Genomic DNA, 12,593 nt, shown 5'->3' with positions numbered 1-12,593 from the left:
TTCCAGCACTCCTGTGCCTGCAGCAGGGCTGTGTCCCCTGCTAGTCTTGCTGCGTAGCCCCAGGTCAGCACAGGCGCTCCCAAGAAAGGGATCATACAGGATCGGAGCCTTCACAATATCCTCATTTTCTCAGCTGGTCTTGGCTCTGGAACACAACAAAAGCATCAAAAGCTCTGCGTTATCTCTGCAGATAAGGAGGAAGCAGCAGCTGTACCCTCAGGGGACCCTGCCCGAGGTTTCGCATCATAGGGCCCAACAGGAGCAGCAGATGAAATCTGAGAACCGGGACCTGCATGCATTCTCTGCCATCTGCCAATGGTGACGTGCACGTCCCCGGGCTGAGCCCTGTGCATCCCACCCCATCGCCCCAGAATCAAGCAGGTCTCTCCCGGCCCCCCCGGGACCTTCTGGTCACCTCCTTAATGCCCTGCAGAGCTTCACAGTGACCCGGGACACCCCCTGGTACTTCGAGGACAACCCCCGGTGGCACCACGACTCCCCTTGGTGCACCAAGGACCCCCCTCAGTCCTTCCAGACGGCCCCCGCGGCCCACATCCCCCTCAGACGCCCCGAGACCCCTCTGTCCCCGCTCCGCCCCACGCTCCCCACCGGAGGCCGCCCCGTCCCGTTCCGCCCCGTTCCGCGGCCGTGGGTGAGTCACACGCCGGGCGGGGGCTGCGGCTCGAAGCGGAGCTGAGTAGCGGAGGGAGCAGAGCCATGGCCCCGCCGCTCGCCGTCCTCCGGCTGCTGCTGGGGCTGCTGCTGGGCCGCGGTGAGTGCTCGGGGGCCCCCGGGAGCCGCCCCTGCGGAGGGTGCCGTCGCGGGTAGATGCCGCTGTTGTGGTCGGGATGCTGTGAGGGCTGGAGTGGGGAGACGGGGCTGCCGTGTCTCCACCACCGCAGCTCTGCCTGTCGGATTCCCCAGGAGTCGGCGCGGGGCTGCGGGAGGAGCTGGCCCACGTCGAGCGGTACGAGACGACGGTGCCGCGGCGCGTACCGGCGCCCCGAGCAAAGAGGGATCTCCCCGTGTCACCGGTGAGTAGGGCTGCGCCCCAAACATAGCACCAGTGGGGCTGCGCCCAGCAGCGCGGTGCCCCGACTCCAGCAGACCTGTGCCCCGACCTGAGCAATGCTGTACCCCAAACCCGGCAGCACCGCATCTCAAATTTTCATCCCAGTACCGCTTCGGTGCAGCTTTCCTCACGGCCTTGCAGCGTGCTTGGGGGCGGGGGGGGGAGGTAGGGGGCAGAGGGCGGTGGGATTCGATGAGTGGAGAGCGGAATGTGAAACCGGCTGCTGTTTGCCATATCCGTACTGGATGAAGTTTTGGGATTTGCTGCATTGTATTGCATGGAAGTTGTAACATCTTTTCTGGATTGTTTCTGGCAAAATGGGAGTGGAGAGCAGAGAAGACTGTTAGGGAGGGTGATGCTAGACGCTTTCTTTGGGCCGTTTTGTGGTGTGGGTACCCCTTGTGGTCACTGATCCTGTAACTTCTGGTCTGTCATTAAGCAGGAATGTGCAGAGCCTGGCCGTCCCGATAAGCTGTTTTCTTGCTGTGTTTGCTGAAGTTGTTTCTTCATTCCCTTGGGAATGGGGAATAAGAATCAGAAAGTCTCAGCAGTCCACATGAAAGAAAACAAGTGCTATTTTTTCAGAAACCTCGTAGTCTGGGGGAGGGAATGGGGTTTCACTCTAGAGATTTGTCATTTTGGCGACGATGGCCATGACCCAAGATGGCCATTCCTCATTGCCTTGAAAGAAGTGGAATTCAGGTAGAAGTGAGGATTTGTGTTGTAGAACAGAAGCCTTCAGCACCCAATGAGAGATCCGGGACATTCATTTTCTACAGCAGGTTTCTCCGTGATTCAGACCCTTATTGATAAAGCAGCTCCAAAAGCCACTCCCCGAAAGCATCTGCTTTCCCTGCTCTAGAAAATCAAACATATCCACGAGATGAGTGATGCTATTTAAAGACACCATCTGTGCTGGCGGGCAGCTTTGCACCTCGCTGTGGTCCCCTGCTTCCCCATGTGAAAGGGGCCTGGAGAAGGATGGGGATGGTGAAGGAAATACTGCATGGGAGACCTTTCTCCCTGCCCTGTCCCGTGGCTGTTGCAGCTGCGCTGCCCCACTGGCCCCTTCCCAGTTGCTCAGCCCCAGGAGCTGCCAAGAACAGCAAAGCCCTACTTTGTGGCCACTGCACATAGGGACGCTGCTTATAAGAGAAGAATTTGGACAACTTTCATGACCTCTGCTTCCTGCAGAGTCCCCGGGGGTGGTGGTGGTGATGATGGTGATAATGATGATAGATGCTGTCGGCCCGAGGCTAAGCTGAACACCTCACACAGGAGGAATGCTTGTCTCATCCCAGAAGGGCACATGGAGCAGCCCCAGGGATGTGTGGCATCTCCATGGGGCTGAGTGAATGCCAAGGTCTCAACAACCATAGGGTGATGTCCTGAAGTCCCTTCTGCTGGCACTACGGTGCCACTGGGAGAACTGACACACAGGAAGCTGAGCTTTGCTCTCAGTAGCAGACAAGAGCCCAAATCATGTTGCTTTCTAACCATGAGGTGGTAAGTCAGATCAGCTGGAGATAAGGAAGTCTGCTGGTAAGGCAGTTGAAGAGCTTTGTGGTTCAGCCTGTGAGTAAGCGCTGAGCTCAGCCCCAAAAAAGGAGCTGATGAGTTGGAAACCCCAGTTTCTGGTGCAGCCAGCTGCAGCTGTAAGTCAGCCACGGGAAGCCAGCCCTGCTGACTCCACTCCATGGCTGTGACCTGCCCGCCAGCTCAGGATGTGCTGGAGATTTGCATTATTGCCTGCGATACTTTGCTTCAACCTGATTTCCTGTATCTTTGCTGAATGAGCTTGTATGCATCCGGGGAGAAGCGTGGCTCCCTGTCCTGTAGCTCCCCACCAGTGGGCTGCCTGTGGACCCCATGTCACTCATGGTCAGGATTGAGATCAGGGCAACAGGATCCTCTCTTCTGTGCCTTAGCTCCTTGTGACAGTGAGTTTGTGCTGCTCTTTTGTCTCACGCAGAGCACCTACCTGGAACGTGTCCTCTACAGTGTCCGTGCTGAGGGCAGGGACTACCTGCTGCACCTGGAGAAGAACAGGTGAGTGCAGCTGCAATGGCACTGAGCTGGCTCAATCCCCACCTGGGAGGTCTGGAGCAGCACTTTACATCCTGTCTCCAAAGCTGGAGCTGCTGCTGACATCCCTGTCTCGGTCTGCAGGGAGCTGCTGGGACAGCATTACACTGAGACGCATTATCTGGCTGACGGCACTGAAGTCATGGTGAAGCCAGATGTCCAGGTACGGGGCTGGAGTCATTTCTGGAAAAGGAGTTTTTGGGGCAAGAAAGGCAGCATAGTGCTTCTTATGTTGCTGTGGCTAGTGGGCTGAGGTGGGACCCACTCTACATCCCTGCTATGGGCAGGAACATCTGCCACTAAACCAGGTTGCCAGCCTAGCCTTGAGCACCTCCAGGGATTGGGCAACCACAGCTTCTTTGGGCATCCTGTGCCAGGGTCTCACCACCTTCTGGATGAAGAATTCCTTCCTGATGCCTAATGTAAACTTGCCTTCTGTTTGTTTAAAGCCGTCACCTCTTGTCCTATCATTACACTCCCTGGTGATGAGCTACAGGCACCTCAGCCCAGGTGTATGACATGGCACATGGCCTGGTTGAACTTGAAGTTCACACGGGCCCACCTCTTAAGACTCTCCAGGTGTCTCTGCATGGCATTCCTTCCTCCAATACTGCACAGCTTTGTGTCATCTGTAAACTTTCTGAGTGTGTGCTCAATCTCACTATTCATGTCACTGATGAAGATATTAAATAGTATTGGTTTAGTCCCAGTGTGAATCCCCAAGGGACACCACTTGTTTACCTGTCTCCATTTGGATGTTCAACCACTGACTGGAACTCTTTGGATGTAATCCAAACTCAGTCAATTCCTTATCCACCAAGTAATCCCTCTATTAAACTTCTATCTTTCCAACTTAGAGGCAGGAGTGTTGTGGGGGATTTACCAAAAGCCATACAGAAAGCTAGGCAGATGACCGGTTGCTCTTCCTTTGTCTGCTATTGCAGTCACTCCATTGTAGAAGGCCACCACTTTACACACCTCTTTTCCGGGTTGCAGGACCACTGCTTTTACCAAGGCCACGTTGAGGGGCATGCCAACTCTGCAGCAAGCATCAGCACCTGTAGTGGGCTCAGGTAGGACCTGTGATGAAACAGGAGTGAAGAAAAGGTGAAAAGAAGCCCTAATTCACCCCAGGTGCCACTGTGCTGACCTCCATGGATTCAGTGGGAAGCAGACAGACAGGAAAGGGTCTCCCACAAGGGGAATGCATGGCATCTGCCTGTTTCTGCCAGGCTGTCTGCACCCTGGCCTTACAACTGTGCTTTCTCTTGGCAGTGGCTTTTTCCGGGTGAATGAGACCATCTTCCTGCTGAAACCTCTGGATGAGCATGAGGATGGCCAGCATGCAGTGTACAGAGCATCCCATCTGCGCATGAAACGCAGTGCCTGCCTGGAGGCTGCGTTGGAGTATGACCACGATCCCAAGATTGCTGCACCCCTGAAGCTCTATCGCTGGGTTAGGGATTGCACTGATTTTTCTCACTGTAGCTGAGTTTGTGAGAGTGCTACAGCCAGTGAAGTTGAGAGAGGAATTGGGCCATGCTCCTCTCTCCTTACACTCACCCATGGACCTGCATGTACTCAGCCTCATCCCATGCAGGGACTCACAGGACCTCTCTCCTGCCTTGTAGCCGTAGCAGGCCAGGACTTTTCCTGTTATGTTGGAAGATGTCTGAAACACCTGGGCAAAAAAATATTAAAAAGCAGATCTAGAAGAGCTCCTAGCCTTGTATAGTGCTAGAACAAATCCCATGGGAGGGTCAGTGACAGGGATCTTTCCCCGTATCTTTCCCTGTGCTCACTTCCATTTTCACTTCCAGAAATCAGCCCACTTGCACAGAGGGCCTCGATATGTGGAGCTGGTCCTGGTTGTGGACAACGAGGAGGTAAGAGAAGGCGGGCATGGGTTTCCACTCTCTTCTGCAGCTGTCGGGAGGTGGAACTGATCTGGGAACCTCTCTGTGTCCTTCCCCTAGTTCAGGAAGTACAAGGACTTGCGCAGGGTGCAGAACCGCATGAAGGAAATCGTCAACCACGTTGACAAGGTGAGCCCAGAGTCCCCAGGGCCAACAAAGGACTATACTCACTCTGGTCAAAACTGGGAGAGGGCTGGAACGAAGCCAGCCTCACACTGTGAAGTGGGCAACCATGGAGCAGAGTGTCCAGCAACTGATGGGGTATGCAAAGTGGGCATTAGAAATAGGTCAGCTCTCCCTCAGGGAGAACCCTCAGCCCTCAACATTCAAAGGCTGTTGTTGCGTGGCTAGGGTGACCTGGAATTGGTGACAGGTCCCAAAGGGAGGTGGGATCTTCACTCTGCTGTGCAGCTTGGATCCAAGCACTCCCTCTGGTCTGTATCCCCTTGCAGCTTTATCAACCTCTTGGCTTGCGTGTGGCGTTGACTGGCCTAGAGGTATGGAGCAACAGGGACAAAATCACTGTCAGCCGCAAGGCGGAGGAGACACTGGAGAACTTCCTTCGCTGGCGGGAGACAGACCTACTGAAGAGGAAGCAGCATGACAATGTCCAGCTGATCACGTAAGGGGGTTGGATGATAGACCTTCCCTGCAGCCCTACTAGTGGATGGGTTCCATGCCCATGGTCATGTTTCCTTCCTGCAGGGGTATAGACTTCCATGACACGACTGTAGGGCTGGCAAAGAAGCTTGCTATGTGCACCAGGGACTCGGGCGGTGTCAATCAGGTGGGTCCTGCCACCTGGGTGCATGCCGTGAGGGCTCTGGTGGATCTGAGCCATAAGGAGCCTCCAAGAGCTGCTCTGTAGACATGGGGCTTCTCCCACCACCCTGTGACCACAAGACTCGATTCGCAATTGCTACTTGGTCAGTTTGGTTGTGCTCCTAATCCCCTTAGTGGAGCATGAACAATCAGCCATGGGAACCAATGGAGAGCAGTATTTGAATATAGTTGCTGTATCTCTACTGACTTATGCTCCTGAAAGACCAGTCTGGTGGTCTTCAGAGGCTGTGGGGCCAGATTTTGTCTTCAGTTATCTCAGTCTAGAGAAGAGAAGGCTCTGGGGAGACCTCACAGAAGCCTTTCATTACTGAAATCAAGCTACAGGGGAGCTTGGGAGGGACTTTTTTTATCAGGGAGTGTAGTGATAGGGCAAGGAGAATAGCTTTGAACTAAAAAAGGGGAGCGTTAGATTAGATATTAAGAAGAGATTATTCGCTATAAAAATATGGCACTGGAATTATAAAAACATAGAATCATAGAATCACCAAGGTTGGAAAAGACCTTGAAGATGTCCATCTACCACTGATATTTCCCCAGTAAAACATGTCACATAATATGACATCTTAATGTTTCTTGAACACCTCCAGGGACGGTGACTCCATCATCTCCATAGGCAACCTATTCCAGCATCTGACCCTCTTTTGGAGAAGAAATTCTACTAACATCTAGCCTAAACCTCTCCTGCTGCAACTTAAGGCCATTCCCTCTAGTCTTATTGCCAGTTACATGGGAGAAGAGGTCCACCTCACCACAACCTCCCTTCAGGCAGTTGTAGAGGGCAATGAGGTCTCCCCTGAGCCTCCTCTTCTTGAGGATAAACAATCCCTTAGCCTCTCCCCATAAGACTTGTGCTCCAGACCTCTCACAGTTGCCCTTCTCTGAACACGCTCAAGGGCCTTGATGTCTTTCTTGTAGTGAAGGGCTAAAAAATGAACATAGCACTCGAGGTGCAGCCTCACCAGTGGTGAGAGCAGGGGGAATGATCACCACCTGCTCCTGACTGCTGCATGATTTCTGATGCAAGTCAGGTGCCACTGGCCTTCTTAGTCACCTAGGCACACTGGCTGGCTCAGTGTTCACCTGACTGTCAACTAACATCCCCAGATCATTTACTTCCACCCCCAGCTTACCAGCCACTCTGCCCAGGACCCAGCACCTGGCCTAAAGCTCATACGGTAGGCCTCAACCCAGTGATCCAGCCTGCCCAGATCCCTCTGTACATCTAACTACCCTCAGGCAGATCGACACTTCCTCCCAGCTTGGTGTTATCTGCAGACCTACTGAGGGTGCACTCTTGTTCAGGTCAGCAATAAGGATACTGAACAGAACAGGCCCCAGTACTGACCCCTGGGGAACACCAGTCATGACCAGCTGGATTTAACTCCACTCACCACCACTCTCTGGCCTGGCCCTCCAGCCAACTCTTTACCTGAGTGTACCTGTCCAAGCCACATGATGCCAGCTTCTTAAGGAAGATACTGTGGAGACAGTAATTAAAGGCTTTGCTGAAGTCCAGATACACCACATGAACAACCTTTCCCTCATCTGCCAGGTGGGTCACTCGATCACAGGAGATGAGGTTGGTCAAGCAGGACCTGCCTTTCATGAATCCATGCAGACTGGGTCTGGTCCCCCAGCTGTCCCACAGGAACAGGTTGTCCAGTGAAGCTGTGTGTGCCTCATCCCTGGAGGTGTTCAAGGCCAGGCTAGATGAGAATTTGGGCACCCCTGTCTAGTGGAAGGCGACCCTGCCCATGGCAGGGGTTGGAACCAGATGGTCTTTAAGGTGTCTTCCAACCCAAACCATTCTATGGTTCTATGATTCTCCCTCGGCATGGGACGAATTGCAGGCAGCAGCAAGGCCCAGCAGAAAACATCTAAAAAAGCCTCAGGATGCCCAAGAGAGGAGCCATCTGCACCATGTTTGGCTGCTTCTTCCATAGGACCACAGCGTGGATCCTATCGGTGCTGCGTCTACCATGGCTCACGAGATGGGGCACAACCTGGGAATGTCTCATGACGAAGACATTGCTGACTGCCACTGTCCTGTCAGCAAAGAACGTGGAGGATGTGTTATGGCGGCAAAGATCAGGTGAGTGAAGGAGAAAGTGTGAAAAAAGAATAAAGAGCAGCCCTGGGTTGCAGTATTTCCAGATATTCTCCAGCACTGCGTTGATGAGAGCTGAAGTGAAGCTCGTGGGATGGTCAGGTCTGAAGGAATACTCACCATTTCTATCTCTGACTTTGAAGCTAGATATGCATCTGCTAAGGGTTCTTCAGCTGCAGTCTGGGCCATTGGTCACCCAGCTCTTCTCATGACTGCCTGGTTTTGTGCCCCTCCAGCTTGGCTTACCCCAGACTCTTCAGCACCTGCAGTGAGCAGGACATGTGGCAGTTCCTTGAAGATCCCAAGACTGGCTGCTTGCTGAATGTCCCTGGAGCAGACGAGCTGTATGGGGAGCCAGTGTGCGGGAACCAGTTTGTAGAGCGGGGAGAGGAGTGTGACTGCGGCAGGCCAGAGGTACAGTCTGGGAGCTCAGAGGGATCTGAGACACTATCGCTCAGACTTGGGGAGGGTGGTGCTTGTTTCTTCCCTGCCACTGCGCTTTGCAAGGCTTCCTGACTCACCTTTCCTGTGCTCCTTATATTTGTGCTGAAGAATAACTTGAGGAAGGTGTTTGTTAATGTAGATGTGTGCCCCATTTTGCACGGTTTTGGGACATCCCAAAGAAGGAGATGTGACCCACATATCTGCACATCCTGAATTGGGGGAAGGCAGTGATCCATACAGAAGATGTTTGTGTCCCTGATGGGTCCCCAGACAGGCAGTGAGGTGATGCTGCTGGATTTTGGATCAGAGCAATGCTCTGCATTTGCCTTGTGGTTTGACTTGGAACCATTTCGTGCCTGTGGTGGCTATCCTGCCCTCAGCACATGCTGACATGGCAGCTCCCTGAAATGAAGGAGAGGGTCTTTCAGGGGATGTTTGGGAAGGCTTTATTTCTCTGCAGCATGTATTTGTGGCAGTGGGGTTTTCCCTCTGGATCTTGCAGGTGAAACAAAAGAGAGACATGTCAGCTCTCTGTGGTCCCACCAATGCAGGCTCCATGCAGCTCCTCTTTGGAGCCTGCTTGGCTGTGTCAGCTCAAAATCAAGCCCTTTTGGCTTCATCTTCTCAAGACCTGGCCTATAGTAGGCAGGAAATAGGCTCCAGGGTGGTTCCTTCATCAAAATCACTTCATGCAAGGGCTCATTTAAGTCTCCAGAGCTGGGCCTGCAGGGGCCCAGGCCCACGGTGCTGATGTATCACCAGACCCAGGCTTGCTGAGGTGGAGTGAGATTTTTGACTGCCGGGGGGAGGGCAGGGAGGCTGAGAGGGCCATGCCCATCTCTGTCTCCCTGTGTGCCTCACAGGAGTGCTCTGACCGGTGTTGCAATGCCACCACGTGCCAGCTGAGAGAGGGGGCTGAGTGTGCGCGAGGTGACTGCTGCCAGGACTGCAAGGTACTACACGGGGCCTCATGGCTCCCTGGGGCCTTTCTGGTGTGCCAGGAGAGACTGAGGACTGCTGCCTGTCCAAACCCAGCAATTTTGGGGGAAAAGTGTTGCTTTCGGTCACTGCGCTGGCTGTGCAGTCAGTCAGCATCTCAGGTGAGAGATGACAGTCCCACTTTCTGTGCAGGTGAAAGCTGCTGGTGTTCTGTGCCGGGCCAGCAAAAATGACTGCGACCTTCCCGAGCACTGCACCGGCCTCAGCTCCGAGTGTCCAGAGGACGTCTTCCAGGAGAATGGCATCCCCTGCCAGGGTAGCCGCGGCTACTGCTACAATGGGGCCTGCCCCTCGCATGCAGAGCAGTGCCGCCTGCTCTGGGGCGCAGGTAGCACCGCATCCTCACCCCATGTGCTGCAACTCTGCACTGTGCCACATCCATGGAGGTGGTGTGGCGACTTTGGGAAGGGCCAGGGCCAGGCAGGACCTGGCATGGGGACTGCCATTGGCTTGCTGGCAGCTCTGGCTCCATGTGACCCTCTTGCTCTGTGCCTCCTGCAGCGGCTCAGGTGGCTCCTGATGAATGCTTCAAGCACAACAGCAGGCAGGATCGCAACCTCCACTGCATGACCAAGTCTGGGAGGAGGCCCTGCAGCCCCAAGTAAGGAGCAGGGTGGCTGTTCTTGTTTCCATCACTGGCCCTGGGGCTGACCAAGGTTCCACAGGACTGACACTGCTCTGCTCACAGGGATGTGAAGTGTGGTACGCTGCTATGCATGAGTGACACCAGCAGCCCCGCCCTTGGCAGCGGCTTCTTCACACTCTCATTTGGCCGCTTCAAGTGTAAAGCAGCCCTTGATAGTGATGATGCCAATGAGATGACAGGCAGCCTCCAGCTGGTGCCCACTGGCACCAAGTGTGGGGAGGAGATGGTGAGCCCTGAAGGGATGCACTGAGGGGGTGGGGGATGGCTCCCAGCCACAGGCCCACACTTATAGCCCCTCACCCACTCACAGGTCTGCTATGCTGGGCGCTGCCAGAACCTCCTGGTCTATGGCAAGAAGAACTGCTCAGCTAAGTGCAGTGGCCATGGGGTAAGTTGTGCCTGCTTGCGGCTGACGTTAGCAGGGCTCCTCCTGACCCCTTGGTGCGAAATGGCTCCCATCATGCCCAGACTGCCCTCTGTGCCTTCAGGTGTGCAATCACAAACGGGAGTGCCACTGTGAGCTGGGGTGGGCACCACCGTACTGCCAGCACAAAGTTTTGGAGCTCACGTCAGGTAGAGTGTCTTGTGCTGAGATGTGGCATCAGGGTCCCACTGGGCATTCCTAGAACAGGAGAGCCCATCCGAATGCCGACCGGCTCTCTGCAGGTGCCAGCAGCACGGTCCTGGCAGCCGTGCTGGCTGTGCTGGTGCTGTCCAGTATCCTGATTGGTGGAGGCATTTTGCTGCTCAGAGGCAAGGGGAAGAAGTACTTCCAGAAAGGGTAAGGGGCGCTACGAGGGAGTGAAGACATGACTGTGCAAGCTGAGCTGAGGGCAATGCTGTTGCATGTTGGCCCTTTGTCCCACAGGAGGATCTCCAACAGACCTGCCACCGGCCTCACCAACCCGCTCTTTCAGGAAGGCACCCGGCCACACCAGCTGTCCCGCTGTGCCATCGGCAGCCCTAGGCTGCTCAGTACTACGGCAGCCCCACGCGATGCCCGGTCCCTTGTGCCCAGCTGCCCGCTCCTGCAGGTAGGAGCGTGGTGTGGGGCCCCAGGGTGGGAGTGGGATTTCCAGTGGGGCGGCCTTTCAGCCTGAGAGATCTCATGCCTTGGACGTGATGTCCTTGTCTTGTGGGGTAGTGGTGTCTTGCCTCCCAGTGCAGGACTGTTCCTCTGCCCCAAAGCCAGACCACTGTCCCATGCTCAGGTCCCTCCCTGGTATGTGGATGAGGGACTTAAGCCTTTCTTCTCTGGCCCTCAGGAGAAGCCAAAGCCACCCACCAAGCCTTTGCCAGCTCTGAAAACCAAGCAGGTAGCTGCCACCTGTCTCGAGGTGCTGGTGCTGGGAGCGAGTTGTGGCTGATGCCACATGGGCAGCCACCTCACTTCTCTCACCCCTTGCCACCCCTACCAGCCTTGCAATATGGCAGCAAGAGAACAGCCGCCGCCAGCTCCACCTGCCAAACCCCTGGCACTCTCATTCCAGCCATGTGCCATCCCAGCCCTGCCCCAGGTGAGCCGCACCTCGTGCCCCTCCCATTTCATCCCTGGGTACCTGGTGCCCACCAACACCCTCTCCTTGTTGCAGCGAGGGGTCCCCCCCAAGGTGGCCCTGAAACCACCAGCAAGCAGGAGGTGATGTAGGACAGCAGAGCTGTGGGTCCTGGCACTTCAGCAGGATGGCAGGGGACCACAGAGCCACCGGTACTTGAATTGCTCACCGGACACCCTGGACAGCACCCATGTTTACAGATATTTTTGTGCCTTAATGGACTTGGTAGCTTTATGGGTTGCCTAGACAGCCATGAGCTAGGGGACCAGGTGCAGGGACACTACCAAAACCACTCTTCCCCATAGGAAACCCCCAAAGTGATGTTTCCTTCTTTCCTCTTTGCCCCACTCTCCAAGTCCCTCCTGATGCCTGCTCTGATTTGGAAGCCAGCCTCGAGCCTTTACTGGGTGCCCTGTGCCCTGCTACAGTGAAGATGGCCTGCTCCTCACACCCTGTCCCTGCTGGGGCTGCAGCAGGGAGCTCCTGGCTCCAAGCACACCAGGGTGGCACAAGGATGCTGTGCTACCCTGCATCAAGTTAGGCCTGGCTTCACAGCAGCAGTCCTCCTCATCTGGTTCTTCACTCTGAAGTTATCACTCAGGCTCCTGCTCTCCTGAAACATGACTTTCCAGGAGCATTTTACTACAGCCAGCAGTTGTGTGACTGTTTTGAGCCCTTCGCTGTGGAACTGGTCCTCCTCACTTTTTATCTAATGTAGGTCAGATACTTTTATACAAATAAAGACTGAAGATAGCAGTGGCTCAGTGTGTTGTGTCATAAAGCTGAGAGCAGGAGGGAGCACTGGGGCAGTATGTGACATCCCACGTGGCCAATTCTACTTGGTGAGTAAGCATGGGTATGAGGACGATGGGGAAAAATGCTCGTGCTGTATAACTGAGTCCGCTGAGAGCAGAATGGGTAGATA

General features: G+C 54.8%; 1 protein-coding gene across 2 annotated transcripts; it reads left to right on the top strand.

Annotated features, from left to right (window-relative positions):
* Positions 1–658: 658 nt before the first annotated feature.
* ADAM8 (ADAM metallopeptidase domain 8) lies at positions 659–12,440 on the top strand. Of its 2 annotated transcripts, XM_031602555.2 has the most exons (23): positions 659–772; positions 925–1,034; positions 3,045–3,121; positions 3,242–3,320; positions 4,154–4,230; positions 4,433–4,613; positions 4,978–5,043; positions 5,134–5,202; positions 5,526–5,695; positions 5,779–5,860; positions 7,860–8,008; positions 8,260–8,437; positions 9,331–9,420; positions 9,599–9,794; positions 9,968–10,067; positions 10,155–10,338; positions 10,423–10,500; positions 10,601–10,685; positions 10,779–10,893; positions 10,981–11,146; positions 11,378–11,428; positions 11,531–11,629; positions 11,705–12,440. In XM_031602555.2, exons 1-23 carry the CDS (start codon positions 718–720, stop codon positions 11,753–11,755), a joined length of 2,508 nt encoding a protein of 835 aa, XP_031458415.2. In that variant the 5' UTR covers positions 659–717; the 3' UTR covers positions 11,756–12,440. The 2 variants fall into 2 exon arrangements, with proteins under 2 accessions (XP_031458415.2, XP_090000814.1); XM_090144688.1 differs by lacking the exons at positions 11,378–11,428; positions 11,531–11,629 and having other exon boundaries at positions 12,025–12,440.
* The last annotated feature ends 153 nt before the right edge of the window (positions 12,441–12,593 follow it).

Source organism: Phasianus colchicus, chromosome 8 (genome assembly GCF_987193195.1).
Source record: "Phasianus colchicus chromosome 8, bPhaCol1.hap1.1, whole genome shotgun sequence".
NCBI classification, from domain to species: Eukaryota; Metazoa; Chordata; class Aves; order Galliformes; family Phasianidae; genus Phasianus; species Phasianus colchicus.
Note: the sequence above shows the minus strand (reverse complement) of the source record. Positions and strands in the feature narration are given on the sequence as shown.